Genomic DNA, 19833 nt, shown 5'->3' with positions numbered 1-19833 from the left:
TCAGAAAAAGCAGATAAAACAATAAGGTAATTATTTTTCATCTCCCCATGTTAACACTGATTTCTTTCTTGTCCTTTTTTAAGAATGATCTTCAGTTCTGGCATGAGTGGCTTGAGATTGGCACTTATGAATCAAAGCATATTGATTGCCATTGTCTTGCTGCAAAGCAGTTTGAGAAAATATATTAAATAATAATATAATTATATATTTTATATACAAATATATTAAATAACTTAAATGGAATTAAATAATTCCATTTCTAAGTCTCTTTCTTGAAAAATAATTTGATTCAGCCTGTAAATACAGTGCTAGCCATTAAAATTGCATTTTATGGCAGCAAAAAATTAAATTTAATGTCTTTTCTACAAAGCCATGTTTAAGTAATGAGAACACTTCCAAGTGACAAATAGAAATGTGGAATTTTTCCATAAGCCTATGAAAAATAATTTTTAAAAATGTAAAATATAAATAATGTTGAGATTACAGGTAATTTTTAAATTTCTTGATGTATTAAGTTTTAAGAGAAAGAAAACTAACCATTCTTAAACTACAGCTAATGTTAAATAAAGTGACATTTCTGTGCTGGAACACAGTTTTTTAATTTAAACATATTCTCTTTTATATACTAGAGCCAGTTTACAAGGACAAAAGAAGAATTAGAAGCTGAGAAAAGAGACTTAGTTAGAACCAATGAGAGACTATCTCAAGAACTTGAATATTTAACAGGTATGAAGAAGTAATTTAGCCTCTGACTCCACTCTCTCCTCTCTCTTCTAGTAGTGCTAGGAATTAATCCCCAGTCCATTTCTGTTGCTGGTATTTGTTTGTCATAGCGCAGAATATAGTTCAATGTAATATCCTACTGTGTCTCACACTCATTTATCTTTAGATCATTATCAAGGTTTTAAAGAAGTGTCTAGATGAATATACACAAATGAAAAATACCTAAGAACTTGTAATTTGGACCAAGATTTACATGTTAAGATACTTGCTACACTGTTATTTATAATATCAAATTGGAAGCAGTTTAAGTGTTCAGTTGTAGAGGCTAACTCAGACACACTTTTTGGTATAACTTGTCCATAAACATTCAATATGTATAAGAACCTGAAAGGAATACTTGTATTTAAAAATATGGACTGAAGGAGTTAGGCAGGAATATAAGCTAACTAATACATACAAGTAGGATAGATACAAAGTATATAGTATATGATGTAGTTGATATATTAAGGTTAACTTGACCATTAGGCAGTGTAATGGAATCAAGTTCCCTTTGGTTCCTTTTATAAAATTTTTGAATATTTTTATTAATAGAATTTTCAGCTATTTATGTTGTTATATAGTAATATTCAATTAGGTAACTACACTTTTTCAACCTCAGTTGTTACTTCAGAATATTCATTGGTGATGTTGATCAGTTAGTGGTTAGATAAAATTAAAAGAATTTTTTTTTTAATAAAAACTTCAGTGTAAGAATATAGTAAAAATTAAGCATGTAATATTCTGGCTGTTTTGAGTAGATGTTTATATATATTATTGCTTTTTAACTTAACAATGGCTATTTATGAAATTTTAATAGATCTATAGGTATATATCAGGGAAATTAATGTTAATTTGTATGTTCAGCTTAAGATACTGCACTTAAAAATAAAATAACCAGTATAATTTAGATGTTGGGTTTGGTGCACATATTTGGCTTATCATTTGCTAAAATTAAATTTGTAACTAAGTATGACAAAAGCAAATTAAGGAGAACTGCTTACCTTGTATTAAATGCTTGTATTTGTAGAGATGCATCTTCGATGTTTGGTTCCTCTGAGCATTAGTCATTATTTTCAAATTCTTTTCTGACTTTTCTAGAGGATTTTAAACGTCTAAATGAAAAACTTAAGGAAAGCAATACCACAAAGGGTGATCTGCAGTTAAAACTGGATGAACTTCAAGCTTCTGATGTTTCTGTTAAAGCAAGTAACAATTCCAAATGCACAAAATACAATTTTTGCTTAAAACTCACCTAAAGTAAATTTTTGCTTAAAATGCACTTAAATTAAATTTTAAGTATAAGCAAGTGATCTGTAAAGTGATTAAAAGCTGTGTTTTTGTTTTTGTTTAATGCCAGGGAAAGAGTTAAGACAATTTTAATTGAACTATTTGTTTACGTGATATTTGAGTTTCTTATAATTCTTATCTAACCATCCATTTTCTCTTAAGAATGCATGCAAATATTTATTTCTGTTAAGATTCTGCTTGTGTTCATTAGCTACTGGCAAAATCTTTTAACTAGCTGTATATTGTCTTTAACTGTAAATGTTGGTTATCTTTAGTATCGAGAAAAACGCTTGGAGCAAGAAAAGGAGTTGTTACATAATCAGAATACATGGCTGAATACAGAGTTAAAAACTAAAACTGATGAACTTCTGGCTCTTGGCAGAGAAAAAGGAAATGAGATATTAGAGCTTAAATGTAATCTTGAAAACAAAAAAGAGGAGGTAAGTTAGTAAAATTGCATTTTCATTTTGGTTAAAACTTAAATTTGTGTACCAGCTTATTACAGATGTATTCCATGATGAGGGGTGCCTAGGTGGCTTAGTCAGTTAGCATCTTAGTTCAGCTCAGGTCATGGTCTTGGGGTCCTGGGGTTCCAACCTCAAGACAGGCTCTGCACTGCTTAGAGGGGAGTCTGCTTGTCCCTCTTTGTCTCCCTCTGCCCCTCCCCAGCTCATGCTCACTCGCTCTCTGTCGCATGCACGCTCTCTCTCTCAAATAAGTAAATAAAAATCTTTTTTAAAAAAAAGTACTCCATGGTGTACCGAAGTAAATGTATTATATTAGAAACTTGGAAGACATAATTCATAAACATTTGGCCTAGGAAATGAACCAGTTGCATTTAAATAAATACTTTAAGATATTCTTTGATGAATTTTGATACTATCTATGGTCTTTTGATGTATCATTGAGATACATTTAGAAGTGGTGGTAAATTTTGTTAGCTAAATCCAAATGTGCTGTTCCATAAGCCATTATTTTTCATTTTCTTAAATATACCTGTTTTATGTGAAGCCCATTTTTGTGTGTAGGGCATTATTTTGCTTTCACTTGGCAGCTAAACTTTGTATCTGATTTTAGTTAAACATTCTCTCTCTACCCAACTCTTCCATTTCTAGGTTTCAAGAATGGAAGAACAGATGAATGGCTTGAAAACATCAAATGAGAATCTTCAAAAACATGTAGAAGAGCTCTTGACCAAACTGAAAGAGGTGCAGATGAACACTTTACGATTTCTCTTTTATAAAAATGTTAAAGCACTTATGAGGCTATAATTTTTTGAATGATTTCATGTTTTGAACTGTTTTCTGGCACCTATAAGATGGCCAGGACACTTTCATGTGCTGTAGCTAAGCTGAAATATCTAGATTCAGAAATGGCAAGCACATGCTATATCCAAAGTACTGTCTGAAAATAAGTATGGTTAACTTTAATATCATTGAAGTATTACATTTTAAGATAAAAATATCAGTAATATTTTATCATTAAGTCATTTTTATCCTGAAAGCTGATGTTAATTTTTTCTCTTTAAAAATTGGATTTTTTTAATCTTAAATTTTGATAAGCATTCTAAATTCAGTTCAGATGAGTCTGCTATAATTGGGTCTTTTTTGTAGGCCAAGGAACAGCAGGCCAGTATGGAAGAGAAATTCCACAATGAATTAAATGCTCACATAAAGCTCTCTAATCTATACAAGGTAAATGCCCAACCACACATTTTAGTGTCCTAATATTGCATTTTTGGATGTCCAGTAACTTTTTAAGATTAAATTTTAGAGTGCTGCTGATGACTCAGAGGCAAAGAGCAATGAACTGACCCGAGCGGTAGATGAACTACACAAACTTTTGAAAGAAGCTGGAGAAGGTAAGATATTTTTAATAATGAGAGGATTATTTTGTTTTTAGATAAAAGGTATTTTTTTTTTTACTTCTGTGTAGATTGTTAGAAGTTAGATTAATCTTATTAGAGACAAAATTTGGTGGAGAAGAAAGAATCTTGGAATAAGAAACTTTGTATTTTATTTCCAACAGGTAGGATATTTGAAAATACAGGTAGTTACTGTTTTTCTAAGTTTTTTTTTTGTCTTAAAATCTTATATATGATCTGGTTTCTAAAAGGAAACTTTAATTCTATTTATGAAACATTGATAAGTACATATGGGTTTATAGTTTGGATATGCTCTTAATCCATAAATAAGCCTCACTTTTTAAGGTTAAAAACTGTACTTTAAAGTCTTTGATTTTCATGTGTTCTTTTTAAATGTATTTGGTTTTGGGTTTCTTGAGGGGTTTGTTTTGTTTTGTTTCTGGGGTAATACAAGTTGTTGATGTGATCTTTTCTAGTGATTTTTTGTATTCTAGGCTAAAGATTGGATTAAAACCAAAGAGATACTTGGAGCCACTTTTTTACTTTGAGTTCCCTTTTTTTCCCCCATGTATAAGAGACATCAAAAAAGAGAAATAGAGTCAGCCGGCCAGGACATTTAAAGAATTACAAGTAAAGCAAGAGCTTTTGGAGGATAACTGGCAACCATAGCCTGTCTAGAATTTAAAGTCTGCTGAAGGGAAGAGTAATGACTATGCTGTTAAATCTTACAAATGCCAAGATTTTAATTTTATGTTTGGATATTCTGTCTTTAAAAATGTTTTTAGCCAATAAAGCAATACAAGATCATCTTTTAGAAGTGGAGGAATCTAAAGATCAAATGGAAAAAGAAATGCTTGACAAAATAGGGAAATTGGAGAAGGAATTAGAGAATGCAAATGATCTGCTTTCTGCCACAAAACGTAAAGGTATGGATTAACAGATGCTTAATAATGACTTGAATGAAATACTACTACTTCCTACATAGTTCTCATTCATTTCCACTAATAGTATTTATCTATCTGAATGTGATATAGGAAACTCCATCCAGTTTTTTTGGTATTAAAATTAATACCTATTCATATCTCTACTATATTGTCAAATATAAGTACCATTTGATCACACATAATTGTGTGTCAATTTCCAGAATATTTTTAACTATTCTTACTGCATGATTTTTAGAATCAGATTATGTTACATGAAATTTGAAGTCCTATTTTAAAATCTGCATAGGAATTCATATGTAATGCTTAGTAGGTATCCTGTTTACTTGTCTTGGGAAAAATATTACTAGCTTTAATGAGAAATACCACAGAAATATACTAGATTTCTCTGTGTTGGCACAGGAGCCATACTATCTGAAGAAGAGCTTGCAGCCATGTCTCCTACTGCGGCAGCTGTAGCTAAGATAGTGAAACCAGGCATGAAATTAACTGAGGTAAGAATGATATTAAATCTTATTATTTTCCTTAAGCAAAAGGAAGTTTGCTGAACTTTTAATGCTCAGAAAAATTATTCTTAAAATCATCTAATGCTTAATGGATCATTCTAAGAAAAGCTTTCTTGGTTCCTGATTCTTTCCACAGATAGGAAACATTTCCATTTTATGTAAGTTCTATTGTCTGTTTATTATGAAGCTAGATTGATTATATGCTTCTGTTGCTATGCTTAGATGTGACACAGCCCCTTTTTCTCCTTTCAGCTATATAATGCTTATGTGGAGACTCAGGATCAGTTGCTTTTGGAGAAACTAGAGAACAAAAGAATTAATAAGTATCTGGATGAAATAGTGAAGGAAGTTGAAGCCAAAGCACCAATTTTGAAACGCCAACGTGAGGAGTATGAACGTGCACAGAAAGCTGTGGCAAGTTTATCTGTTAAGCTTGAACAAGCTATGAAGGTTGGTTCCATTCTTAAATTTGAACTGTGGGAAAAATATATATGAGAAATTATTTAAGAGGTAATTTTTTCTTAGAATTAAGCTATTTAATGGGACACCTGGGTGGCTCAGTTGGTTAAGTGTCCAAACTCAAATTTTGCCTCAGGTCATGATCCCAGAGTTGTGAGATCAAGCCCTGCATCAGGTCCCAGCTAGTGTGGAGCCTGCTTAAGATTCTCTCTCTTTCTCTCCCCGCCTCCTTCCTCTTACCTGCACTTCCTCTCCCTCTCTTTCCCCCTCTCTCTTTATCTTAAAAAAATAAAGTATTTGAGTCAGAAAAGGCTAATTATGCGTTTCAGTGATAGGGTAATTCTACATTATTAAACACCTGTAATCATGAAGTGTTCTTTATGGGAGCCTTTTCAATTTTTTAAGACATTAGAGATATTTTTTGTAGTGGATGTTGAAGAGCCAAATCTCCTTGGACTATTCTTCAAATTAAAATAACAACTCTCTTTGTAATAGAACTCTTGTAAATTTGTCATAGTCATTCTTTGTCTGACAGTTCTGATATTCTATCTAGAAATGCTAACATTGTTTGACCATAGGGAAGAATTCCTCTTTTGTAACATTTCACAGTTTGGCAAACTTTTGTGTACATTATTTTTTACTCTTCCTTTGCAAATTTAAAGTACCAAGGATATTCATAAATATCTTACCTCTTAAGATTCCTTTTTACTAGATAATAATTTAAAAAGACTAGATCGACATAATTTTGCTTTTAGGGTACAGCTTAATACTTTTTTTCTGTGAAGAACTCAAGATTTATTGAACAAGTTTTATTGAGAAAATTCAGTAACCTTTTGTATTTGCTGTTCTAAACTGATTAATTTTTCCCCCCCGGGAAAAAATAGTATAAATTAGTTGTATCCTTAATTGAAACTTAAAATTTTGTTGTGGTTGCTATCCCAATTCAGATGTCAGTTTAAATCTGGGTATATTATATCTAATGGTCTTTTTCTCCTGAGTCATATAACACCTAACTGGCTTGCCTTGGCAGACTATTGGTTTTAATATCTCCCCTCACCCCCCAACCCTGTGGTTTGAGAAGAGGTCCCTTAGGTATAATTAGATCTCAAGTTTCTCAATGTTGAGAGTTTTTTCCTAGAGCTTATTGTCTAAAGCAAACAGTGAAGTAAAAGGACTTTCAGGCTCAAATGATAGTAGGTTCTCATTATGGAAAAAACCTATTTGGTCCTTTTTCACTAATGTATGGGTATAATAATAAAAATCCCCTACATACTTTTGTCCAAACTAGCAAAGAATTTAGATAATTTCTGTATCTTCTTTATAGCAGAATCTTCTGTTTGTAACGTACATCATGTGTCCTCCAGTCTAGATTCTTTGATGTTCAGAGTTTTATAACCAAGTTACTTCTTCCTTACCATCTTAGTTAATCCCATTTTGAACAGTGCCATCTCTCACAAATATATGCCTCCTTCATTTTGTCACATACTTGTTTCTACTGAAATTGGCGTACGAATACCTTTAGGGCAGTGTACTTTCAAGTGATAACTTGAAACACCAGCATAAATATGAGCCATCTTTCACTTGAATAGCATTTAAGACATTATTATGTAAAAACAGCTCGTTAAGAAGCGAAATTTGTATGAATTTGAGATAAAACACAAGATTTCAAACATATTTTGTGTTTTTTATCAGTTTCCTTTAAACTGTGCCCCTAAATCCTTAGTGATACTGGGATGCAGAACTTACTAACAGAGGTTTGCATATAATGTATCTTTTTTTTTTTTTTTAAGATTTTATTTATTTATTTGACAGAGAGAGATCACAGTAGGCAGAGAGAGGGGAAGGGAAGCAGGCCCCTGCTGAGCAGAGAGCCCAATGCGGGACTCGATCCCAGGACCCTGAGATCATGACCTGAGCCGAAGGCAGCGGCTTAACCCACTGAGCCACCCAGGCGCCCTATAATGTATCTTTTTAACAGTCTTGTAACATTGCTGCTGTTTTAGAATAAATTCCTGTTTCCTTTTTCATAAAATCAAGTCTTACACACCTTACCGAACATTGTTTACTTTGATGTTTATTTCTATGTAAGTAGTGTAGTAATGATTGGCATTGTAATATAGTCCTTTATTTTCATCTCAGTAACGCAGCTTTTGAGAGTATTTCTGTGACATCATTTTACGTAAACTGTTAATTTTGTGTGGCTGTAAGATTGTAATTTACAGTTAATCTGGAGGCAAGTGGCAGATCCTCCATTATTTGTATATAGTGATAAACAATGATGAGCAGTACTTGAGATATTAAGAAATATGCATTCATATTTGTGGGGAATTACTCCTTAATAACTACTGTATCATAAATAGAACGTTTTTAGTTTATCAGTTGAATATAATATTTGGGCACTATATATTTTTGTTATTCATATAACTGCTTCATTTGTATAGATTTTAGAAGGGTATGCAGAATTTTCACTTTAATTTACATTTTAAAGGAGATTCAGCGGTTGCAGGAGGACACTGATAAAGCTAACAAACATTCATCTGTGCTTGAAAGAGACAATCAAAGGATGGAAATACAAATAAAAGATCTTTCACAACAGGTTAGAATTTTCTGTTTCTTTTCCTATTTTTTTCCTAAACAGACTGCCCAATAATGTTTAAATCTATTTGCAGGTATCTAAGGTAGAACTACTGCGTATGAAATTCTCATCACTTAGGACTATGACTATAGCAGCACTGTAACCTAGTCATTGCTTTTGTTTTCTCATAGGCCTTCCTTTTTTTTTTTAAGTATTTGATAAATTTTCAAATTGTAACTACTGGTTGTAATAAATGAAGTAATTCAAGGATAAATAAGTCTTCTGTCCCCTGCCCAAATCCCAGAATATAACCAGTGTTAACAGACTGGTGTATATTCTCTCATGTCTTTCTTATATATATATATATATATGGTGCATTCATGAACATATGTAAGCATCCTTTGTTTTTACTAAAATAAAACCATACCTATAGATTACTCTGCCACTTTTTTTACCTCAACTGAACAAGTCAGAAAATAAAGAACTATTTTGTTCGTATATTTTATCCTTGTTCTGGTGTGTGGATTTACACATACATAACACATACATAAAAACTTCATATGAGTTGACTTAAATCTTTTTCATGCTGCCTTCTGCCCCACCGTATGCTACATATATAAATAAGCATGCAAGTGCAAGCATATGCACACATAGGTATATATTTCTTGGTGTTTTATTTGGTCATTGTTTTACAAAAATGGAGCCATACTTGTAGAATCATGAATTGGTAGTTTTTTGAAAAGTACTAGCCTTTTTTATACACTTCAATAGAAATGAAAAATAATTTTTCCCACTAAATTTTTTCTGGGTTTTAATATCTGAAACAACCTTAATATTTTTAAAATCATTTAATACTAACTGATGGTATGCATAAAGTAATATTTTCACTTGTAAATTTCTGTTTGAAACATTTCCAGAATCAAAGTCAATACTATTTGGTAACATATTAAAACTTTGTTTTTAGATTAGAGTGCTTTTGATGGAACTTGAAGAAGCAAGGGGTAATCATGTAATTCGTGATGAGGAAGTAAGCTCTGCTGATATAAGTAGTTCATCTGAAGTAATATCACAGCATCTAGTATCTTATAGAAATATTGAAGAACTTCAACAGCAAAATCAACGTCTCTTAGTGGCCCTTAGAGAACTTGGGGAAACCAGAGAAAGAGAGGAACAAGAAACAACTTCATGCAAGTAAGCAGTTGACTACCTTGATTTGTTTAGCCAATATTTCTTTTGTGTCCCTAATTGTGCTGTATACTGGGAATATAGTGACTTAGGAGGAAAAAAAAATTGAACAACGATACAAAAAAAAAAAAATTTACTCTCTAGAATATCAATTTGTGGATGAGATTGATAGTAAGAATAAAATGGGTAGGGGTGCCGGGGTGGCTCAGTCATTAAGCATCTGTCTTCAGCCCAGATCATGATCCCAGGGTCCTGGGATCAAGCCCCACACTGGGCTCCCTGCTAGGCAGGAAGCCTGCTTCTTCCTCTCCCACTCACCCTGTTTGTGTTCCCTCTCTCAGCTGTGTCTCTGTCAAATAAATAAATAAAATCTTAAAAAAAAAAAAGAATAAAATAGATAAGTAGATAATAGTTCAGTGTGATTAGTGCTATAATGGATAGAAGCCTATCATTAGGAGTGTAGAGGTAGAGGACCTAGCCTGGATTTAAGGGAACAGATCAGGCTTCGTGGAGAAGATAATGTAGGAATTATTCAAGCATAGTAACAATTTTTTCCAAAAAAGTGGTGCTAGAGAAAGTGGCTATAAATATAAGAAGACTGGGGTTTGGACTGAGTGGAATTGGTTTGATTTTTGCAAGTAGTTTTTTCAGATGACTTCGGGGAGTACCTGAGTCCTGTGTGGTGAAGATTTTAAAAGTGGTTCTTAAAATAACTGACAGAAGAAAGAAAGGATAAGAGAGGCAAAAATATTATTCTTAATATGATAGATGCTAAAGTGCTGATTAGTCAGTTGGTAATTTGAAATTACAACTGCCTTTCAGTCTGTCATGGGAAATACTCTGATTTCTTTTTCTGCAGAATTGCTGAGCTGCAGCTAAAACTTGAGAATGCCCTCACTGAATTAGAACAACTCCGTGAGTCACGACAGCATCAAATGCAGCTTGTTGATTCCATAGTTCGTCAGCGTGACATGTACCGTATTTTGTTGTCACAAACAACAGGAGTTGCCATTCCTTTGCAAGGTAGGTTTTCATATATTATCTTAAAAAATTTTAAATAGTTTTGGGAAATATTTTTTAAATGTATATTATAGAATAGATTTGCAACATCATAAGCACTGTTCACTCTACTGAATGGTAACTTCAAATTGAATTACCATATGTGGTTGATCCTAACCTCACCAGTTCTAAAACGTATAGTTATTTTAGGAATGACTAAAAAAGAAGAAATGCTGACCATTGTTAAAAAATGTGTATCTTAGAGTCTATGAATTGCTGTATCTGTGTATTTTTAAGTGTAATTGACACACAATATGCTGTTAGTTTCAGGTGTACCTCATAGGGATTTGATATTTCCATATAACATGAAATGATTCCCACGATGTCTGGTTACCCTGTGTCACCATACAGAGTTGTCACATTATCACTGATGATACTCCCATGCTGTACATTGCATTACATCTCCCTTTTAGTTAAGTTTGAACATTTCATCGGCGAATGTTGTCTCTAACCAAAAACCAAATATAATTTTAATAGGTTATTTAGTAGATGCCTTCTCTCATGATCTCTGCAATCTTACCATTTCATTTAAATAAGTCTAACTTGTTTATATTGGTAGTGATATTTGTGATGAGAAATGTTATATCATTCTGTTTACATTTCTGAAGCTTCAAGCTTAGATGATATTTCTCTTGCGTCAACTCCAAAACGTTCAAGTACATCCCAGACTGCTTCCACTCCTGCTTCAGTATCTGTAATTGAGTCAGCAGAGGCCATAGAAGCCAAGGCTGCCCTTAAACAGGTGAGGCCACATCATTATAACTTTATCTTGGATTAGGTTCTTTGAAAACACAGGTTGTCATCTTTAATAATTTATCCAATATTTAGTTGCAGGAAATTTTTGAGAATTACAAAAAAGAAAAGGCAGATAATGAAAAAATACAAAATGAGCAGCTTGAAAAACTTCAGGATCAAATTACAGATTTGCGATCACAAAACACCAAAATTTCTACACAACTAGACTTTGCTTCTAAACGGTAAATTTTCTGTTGTTCAAAAACTAATAGTCTAAATAAATAATCCAAACTTCTGTATTCAGATGCATCAAAGGATTAATTTGCAAGAGTGTTACGTATTTGTGGACCATACTCTAGGGTGAGAAGCTGTGGGGGTTCATTTTTTTAATATTGGCTTATGATTCTCTTGGGCATTCCTAAGGAGTCTAGATAGTTATTTATTTAGAAAGTTGAAGTTGATGTGCGGATTGTTGTTAGTTTTCCTTCCTGAGATTGAAGGATGTACTGTTTTTATAGGACTTAATTATTTATAAATACATCAGAGAATGAGAGGTATGTGAACAAATTTCATTCAGTCTTCTCTAGAAGAGAAGCAAGTAGTAGATAGTTAATTTTGGGAGAATTTACTTTTTTGGTCATTTATAAAGGAATATAGTAAATCTCATTTTATAGTTATTAATAGATCCATTAAATACTTATTAGTTTAGCAGGTTAGGACAGAATTTATCCTAGATATACTACAGGATAAAAAACAATGTTTTTATAAGGGTGTGGCAGGTAGTTTTCCTCCATACACTCCAACAATTTGATACTCCAAGTAAAAGCACCTTCTTTTTTCTATGCTGATAGCTGTAGCCAGCCATTTTGTAAGCGTTCAAGAAACATAAGAAATTAAGAAGAATTAGAGAGGCTAAAAGGATCTCCAGCGCTCCCTCTCTAACCATCCATAAATACCTTAAATTGCATACTGTATCATGGTGGATATTTGATATATCAACATTATATTGGCATTATTTTGAATGTGATTAAAGTTCTTATAAATGAATTAGCTTAAAAAGTTAATTCAGCATGAAAGTAGAATTTAAAGTTTTAAAGCTTATTCAGAGTTCAAATTTAACTATTAAATTTGGAGGTGAAGATTTTACATTATTATACAAACTACTCTTTTCCATATTGGCTTAAAAAATTTTTTTTGAAGATTTTATTTATTTATTAGAGAAAGTGAGAGATAGAGCATGAGCCGAGGGGGAGGGATGGAGGGAGAGGAAGAAACAGACTCCCTGCTAAGCAAGGAGCTCGGTCCCAGGACCCTGGGATCATGACCTGAGCCAAAGGCAGACACTTAACAGACTGAGCCAGCCAGGCACCCCTCGTATTGTTACTCATGTGAAATTAAGCTGTTGTGAAGTCCTTTAAGGAACTAACCTAGCATATACTATTTTAGTTGCTTATAGAAATTTTTTTCTCTCGTAAGTTATGAAATGCTACAAGATAACGTTGAAGGATATCGTCGAGAAATCACATCCCTACATGAGAGAAATCAGAAACTCACTGCAACAACTCAAAAGCAGGAACAGATCATCAATACAATGACACAGGATTTGAGAGGAGCAAATGAAAAACTAGCTGTTGCGGAAGTGAGACCAATTTCCCTCATCTGACTTGCATTATAAATTTCATTTGACATTTGTTTTTTAGTTATTGTTTTGATTTTACTGGTTGACATGATACAGATGTTGGAGAGGTTTGTGGATTTCGAGTCCTTATTACATAGTTTCCAGATATCCAGTTGTGCATTAATCCAGTAACTGTTTCTATTAAAACTAAACTGGGAAAAGTTTTATTTTTTGGATTAAGACTTCCTTACAAGTCTTCCATTTCATATTAAATTTGTAAGTTGCCGTTTCTCCAGTTAACAGCAAAAACAAATGAATATTTCATTTATCCTCGCTCGTTTCTGATAAAGGACAGTATAAAAATTTTATTAGCATTAAATTCTATTTCTGAATTTCCACATGAATACAAATGCCTGTTAGAAATTGACAGTACTTTCAATTAAGTACTGGATTCTTGATGAATTTTTATATAACGTTTTACTTTCTCATAAAATTATCTCACAACTTTTTGACCATTACTTGTGAGCAAGGTGCAGTTGTCTCCCATTTTACCTGTGGAGAAACTCCCAAAAGTTAAGTGATTTCCTGTTTAGGGTAGTGAAAGATGGATTGGTTGGGACTTAAATCTAGATTTTCTAATTCTCTTGTCTACATTCTTTCATTGTTAATGTACTCACACTCATTTGTGGGGAATGGAGGCATCACTTTTTCAAACCAGTGGAGGAAGTTTTATGATTGCTTATTTATGATTTATTATATAAATGTGAATACTTTGAGGATACTAATTTTCAGAGCAGCCTGCCAAATCTGAGAATCCGATTGTACTCTTTGTGAGGGAAAAAAAAGTTGGAATGAATTAGTCAGCACTCTCAAACAGGTACTTAGAAACCAAGCCTGGATTCAAAATGCATAATTTAGTAGTATGTAGGTATGACTGTAGCAAAATTTTGCAATTATGTTTCTTTCACTTTGATGTTTTAGGGTTTTTGGTTTGTTTTAATATCTGATTTGTTAAGAGCAGAGAGATCATAAATATCTGTGGTAATTACAAGATTTTTTTCCTTTGATCTATTAATAGTCCCAATAACTTTTGCTTCATATTTCAATACATGAAACTTCAAAGAGTTATAAATCCTTGTATAATGAAGAGATGACCTTGTCTCTAATTAACATTAAGAAATAAACAGTAGTGAAGATTCTTTTTAATTTTATAATAGTATTATTGCATTTGACACGTTATTTCCAGCATTTTTTTTCTTTTACTTGTATTTACCTCAAGGTAAGAGCAGAAAACTTGAAAAAGGAAAAGGAAATGCTTAAATTGTCAGAAGTCCGTCTTTCTCAGCAGAGAGAGTCTTTATTAGCTGAACAAAGAGGGCAAAACTTGCTGCTGACTAATCTGCAAACAATTCAGGTAACCAAATAAATATATCTCAAGAAAAAAATTCTTGATGTTAAATTTAACATTGAATCCTCTTGGGTTCTTAATTAGAAAAATTTTCTGTTACTTTTGTCATGCATTATGATGATAATTGAGTTTTGAGATTTATTAGGGCATGTCAGTATTCTAAATAAAACCTTTAAACAGATGATTGAAACTACGTTTGGCAGTTTTCATCTTCAGATCTGTATTTACAGAGTTCTACGTAGTTTAATTATTTATAAGATTAATTCTTTTAGAGATGCCTGGGTGGCTCAGTCGGTTAAGTGTGTGCCTTCACCTCAGGTCATGATCCTGGGGTCCTGGAATCAAGTCCCATGTCAGGCTCCTTGCTCAGCAGGGAGCCTGCTTCTCTCTCTGCCTGCCGCTCCCCCCCTGCTTGTGCTCTCTGTCTCTCTGACAAATAAATAAAATTTTTTAAAAAAGGTTAATTCTTTTAAAACTTCAGGAAATCTGAGTGACTGTTATATTTTTTTTCTTTATTAAATAAGTATATATTTTTAAAGATTTTATTTATTTATTTGGGAGTGAGAGAGCACAAGAGCAGGGTGAGGGGCAAAGGGAGAAACAGATTCCTGCTGAACGGGGAGTATCCAATGCAGGGCCCAGTCCTAGGACTCAGGGATCATGACCTGAGCCAAAGGCAGACACTTAACTGACTGAACCACCCAGGACCCCTAAACAGATATTGTAGTATGAAAAATGTCAAAAGACTCTTGGTAAATATTCTAGATCTTAAGTTCTTCATGTAGAAGTGGGTTGTAATTCTGTAATGCTCTGTAGCCTTTAATTTTCTTTGCATTGCTTTTTAACTTTTTTCTTAAGCATAACCAAAATCTTTTTTTAACCTTAGGGAATATTAGAGCGATCTGAAACAGAAACCAAACAAAGGCTTAGTAGCCAGATAGAAAAACTGGAACATGAGATATCTCATCTAAAGAAGAAGCTGGAAAATGAGGTGGAGCAAAGGCATACACTTACTAGAAATCTAGATGTGAGTCAATTGAGTATTACGAATATCCATAAGTTGTTTATTTCCAGAAGTGAAGATGGTATGTAGGTACACTGCCATCTCCTGTTGAATCATGGTTTTAGAGAGACTTCTTTCAAGCTGTTAAGTTTTTCTTGCCTTTGTGTGCCTAGTAATTTTGGGGTTCCATACATTGTAAGTTTTATCCTCTTAAGTGCTAGATATTTTTATAACCCTGTAAATCTTGGGTTTTGTTCTGGGATGCAATAATTGAAAATAGTTTGATTCTCTTGAGTGTTACTTTTTATGATTTATTAGGTAGGCCCAAAGCAGCGCTCAGTCTATAACTAATTATTCTCTACTGTTAAGCTGAGACCTTCCTGAATACTCGTCCCAGTGTCCAGTGAATTGCGTGTTTTCAGTCTGGCTGCTGGTAACGGGCATTATTCCTAACTCGCTGTGAGCACCAGACAGACACTCTTCACTCTAGTCCCTTTGGGTGATTCTTAACCCTGTGTAGGATAATTTCACATGTATACACTGATGACTATTTTGCTGACTATTCAAGAGGGATCCTCTGCAAATGTCCAGGGTACTCTACCAGTGCAGCTCTCTGTAGAAGTCTGTCTGAGGAATTTGATCTAATTTATTCTTCCTGTACTCTCAGTTACATGTCCTCAATTCAAGGAGTCTGCTGGCCTCTGCCTTATTTCCCTGATTTCCCTGTGTTTAAGCTTGGACCTTCCTAAGTCGGGAAGCTAGGGAATTTGTGGGGCTTACTGCTTTTGTTTCCTGGCTCAGGTATCACACAATTTTTTTTTCCCAGTTATTTCAGATTTGGTTTATATTATTCTATCTGGGCCAGAGTTTAAAGTATTATAAAAAGATAATGTGAACCTCTGATTACTTAAGAACCTAAAGATAATATTTGCGGGATTAATGTATTTTTCTTTTTAGGTTCAACTTTTAGATACAAAGAGACAGCTAGATACCGAGACAAATCTTCATCTTAACACAAAAGAACTATTAAAAAATGCTCAAAAGGAAATTGCTACATTGAAACAACATCTCAGTAATATGGAAGTACAGCTTGCTTCTCAGTCCTCACAGAGAACTGGTAAAGGTAAATCAATAATTAAGTAGGCTGATAGTAAACTACTTTTTTCCTTTTTTTTAAGGATTTTATTTATTTGAGAGAGAGCAAGCTAGAGAGAGAGGGCGGGAGTACCAGCAGGAGAGAGGGGCAGATGGAGAGGGAGAAGCAGACTGGTGAGCAGGGAGCGTCACTCGGGGCTTGATCCCAGGACTCTGGGATTAGGACCTGAACCAGAGGCATCCCAGTAAAGTACTTTTTTAGGCTGATAACATACCTTGTAAATAGCCTATTTTTTGTGGATAGTAGTAAAAGAGAAAAAAACCCTTTTATTCTCATATAGTAAAGCTTAGTTTTAGGCTTAAATTAGTAAATTTGCAGACTTACAAGATTCAGAATAGTTCTATATGGCACCTGACCAAGGTATGCTCTAGTTTTCCTGTTGTTGAAACCATTTATTGATTTTTTTTTTTTAAGATTTTATTTATTTATTTATTTATTTGACACAGAGAGAGAGAGAGATCACAAGTAGATGGAGAGGCAGGCAGAGAGAGAGAGAGATAGAGGGAAGCAGACTCCCTGCTGAGCAGAGATTCCCGATGTGGGACTGGATCCCAGGACCCTGAGATCATGACCTGAGCCGAAGGCAGCAGCTTAACCCACTGAGCCACCCAGGCGCCCCCATTTATTGATACTGTAAAAATGTTTCCTCTTGAGGAGAGTTAATACTTAAATTCTTCATTCTCCCTTGTTAAAACCATAATAAGGCTCATTTACAGAAATAATTGATTTGTTTGGTCTCTTTTAGAGTAGTATTCATAATCATTGTTCATTGATAGTCTTAGTTTAAAGATTTGTTTCATTAGCTTACGCTTATCTTTATGAATACACAATTTCAAATGCAAAGCCTTTAGTCCAGGTAATCTTAAAAGAAGATATGATATATATGTGTTTGTCTATGTATATATGTGTATATAAAGATATAGTGGATATATAGTTTTTCAATAGTCAGTAGTGCTTTCTTATAGATATATGATAAGAAAACATCCTTTTCAGTCTGCAATTTCTTCCTTTCCCATGGATTTTAGAATGAAAATTGGACTGAATGATTTAAGTGTTTAGTGTCCTAAAGTAAGCAGTGTTTGAATAATAAAGCAAAAACCTGGTAGTATCTTCAAGTAGCTCCCTCAGTTTAGTGCAAATATTTAGTATTCTTCTCATTTAAATATCTTTTTAATATTTGTAATAGCAGATTTCAAATATTTGATATTTTGAAGAAGAAATAACAATATCCTGGCAAAATACTTGCTTTTATTTTGGTATTTAGCATAGGTTGAAATATACTTTTAAGATAAATCCTTCCTCATTTGAGCCTTAATCCTGATTTCACTAATTCTTAGACAAAAGTTATCTCTAATGTCATTTAAAATGTTAATTGTAAGAAAATTCTTAAATCTTTTAGGTCAGCCTACCAGCAAAGAAGATGTGGATGATCTTCTGAGTCAGCTAAGGCAGGCGGAAGAGCAGGTGAATGATTTGAAGGAGAGACTCAAAACAAGTACTAGTAATGTGGAACAGTATCGTGCAATGGTTACTAGTTTAGAAGAATCTCTTAACAAGGAAAAACAGGTATGTACAATTTTTAAATTCATTTTGAATGCATTTAACATTTTTTTAATTAGGAGCTTGTTGTGGGTAAGCACTGTAGTAAATGTGAGTTCAAGTGACATCATTGTGTTTACCTCTTACACCTTAAAAGTACTTATGTCTAATAAGCCAGATAAAACAAAACAAAACCCACAAAATTCATAAAACAAAGGAGAATATAATTGCTGTAAGAAAGGTTCAGATCAGATATTAGTGTGAATGGGAAGGAAGTGGTCTCCTGCATGACTTCACAAGAGAGACGGCATTTGTTCACAGCCTTGAAAGACACTATCATTTGGATATTCAAAGGTAGAAGACTATTCCATATAGTAGGAACCCTCAGCCAAGTAAAAAGACTTCAGATGAGAACAGGTTGGCTAACATATTGACTCTGTGAAGTGAAACAAAGAGAAATAGAATTATAAATATACCAGGTACCAAGTTGGAAAGGTTTTGAACATCATATTAAATTGTATTCTGTTAGATTATTAAGAGCTCTTGATTTTTTTCAACATGTTATAATGAGAATTTGTTTTAGTTAGCTTAATGTGTAGTAGATTGGAGGATAGAGTTTGTTTCAGTGGCTATTGTAGTGGTCTAGGGTCACAGTTTTAAAAGATTCTTAGGTGCTTAGCATCATGAAAATCAAGATATGCGGGGAAGAAAACCTTTCAGTGGTAGAATGGACAGATTTGGCGGCAAGTGGATGTGAGGATTGAGAGAGAAATGGGGAAATGGAAATTTCACTTCAAAAGAAAAATGGCCAGTAGCCAAGTTAAGTGGTAACTTAAGATTTTAAATGCTGTTTTTAAACTCTTTGTTCAGCATTGATGATTTTTTTTTTTAATACAAGGCAAATGTTAATTTTTAGTACTTCTCAAACTTAGTTTAGACTTAGAGAAACTCTAATTTTAAATATATATAATTTTTGTATCCTATTATTTGGGTGTTGCTAAAGGTGACAGAAGAAGTACGTAAGAATATTGAAGTTCGTTTAAAAGAGTCAGCTGAGTTTCAGACACAGTTGGAAAAGAAGTTGATGGAAGTAGAGAAGGAAAAGCAGGAACTTCAGGATGACAAGAGAAAAGCCATAGAGAGCATGGAACAACAGGTAAATTGATTTATTAACCATATCAGTCCTTTGTGTGTGTAAGGATTTGAATAGCTCATTAGTATCATCTCAGCAGATACTGATTAAACACATTTAATAATAGTTTCATGCGTTACTCTGCTCTTTAGGTCTGTATGTGTGGTTTTTTTTTAAGAATTTTAGACTGCTTTATGGTAGTAGGTATCAGTGCTACTTTTTAGAAGCCTCTGCCCAAGCATTGGTATTTTAGTGAATATAGACCTGTAAAGTTTGTGCAGATAATATCAAGTTACCTTTTAAATTTAATAAGAAGTTCCTTTGGACTAGTTTGATATTTAAAATCTGTCTTTACTATAAAATAAGTTTGCAGTTAACTCTGGTTTTAATGTTCTCCGGGTTTAGTTATCAGAGTTAAAGAAAACACTCAATAGCGTTCAGAGTGAAGTACAAGAAGCTCTTCAGAGAGCTGGCACAGCTTTGAATAATGAGCAGCAAGCCAGACGTGACTGTCAGGAACAGGTAAGTGCTGATTTGGAGCCAGTTATTGATAAATGAGATTTGATCCGAGGGAACGGTTCTTGGAGTGTATTAATACATCTTG

At 33.4% G+C, this 19833-nt stretch overlaps 1 protein-coding gene across 2 annotated transcripts in view; it reads left to right on the top strand.

The window, feature by feature from the left end:
* The window catches only part of TPR (translocated promoter region, nuclear basket protein), a 65428-nt gene that overhangs the window by 5410 nt on the left and 40185 nt on the right, over positions 1-19833 (top strand). For both annotated transcript variants that reach the window (XM_044267299.1, XM_044267298.1), the window contains exons 4-24: positions 630-726; positions 1861-1964; positions 2325-2489; positions 3165-3257; positions 3663-3743; positions 3823-3910; positions 4699-4839; positions 5257-5348; positions 5613-5810; positions 8308-8415; positions 9359-9585; positions 10439-10602; positions 11247-11380; positions 11467-11615; positions 12850-13012; positions 14271-14405; positions 15286-15426; positions 16360-16525; positions 17958-18124; positions 19101-19253; positions 19635-19751. In XM_044267299.1, coding sequence (XP_044123234.1) covers positions 630-726; positions 1861-1964; positions 2325-2489; positions 3165-3257; positions 3663-3743; positions 3823-3910; positions 4699-4839; positions 5257-5348; positions 5613-5810; positions 8308-8415; positions 9359-9585; positions 10439-10602; positions 11247-11380; positions 11467-11615; positions 12850-13012; positions 14271-14405; positions 15286-15426; positions 16360-16525; positions 17958-18124; positions 19101-19253; positions 19635-19751 — 2883 coding nt within the window. The remainder of the gene's footprint in view (positions 1-629; positions 727-1860; positions 1965-2324; positions 2490-3164; positions 3258-3662; positions 3744-3822; positions 3911-4698; positions 4840-5256; positions 5349-5612; positions 5811-8307; positions 8416-9358; positions 9586-10438; positions 10603-11246; positions 11381-11466; positions 11616-12849; positions 13013-14270; positions 14406-15285; positions 15427-16359; positions 16526-17957; positions 18125-19100; positions 19254-19634; positions 19752-19833) is intronic.

Source organism: Neovison vison, chromosome 10 (assembly GCF_020171115.1).
Source record: "Neovison vison isolate M4711 chromosome 10, ASM_NN_V1, whole genome shotgun sequence".
NCBI lineage: Eukaryota > Metazoa > Chordata > Mammalia > Carnivora > Mustelidae > Neogale > Neogale vison.
This window is presented reverse-complemented; position numbering and strand designations above follow the sequence as displayed.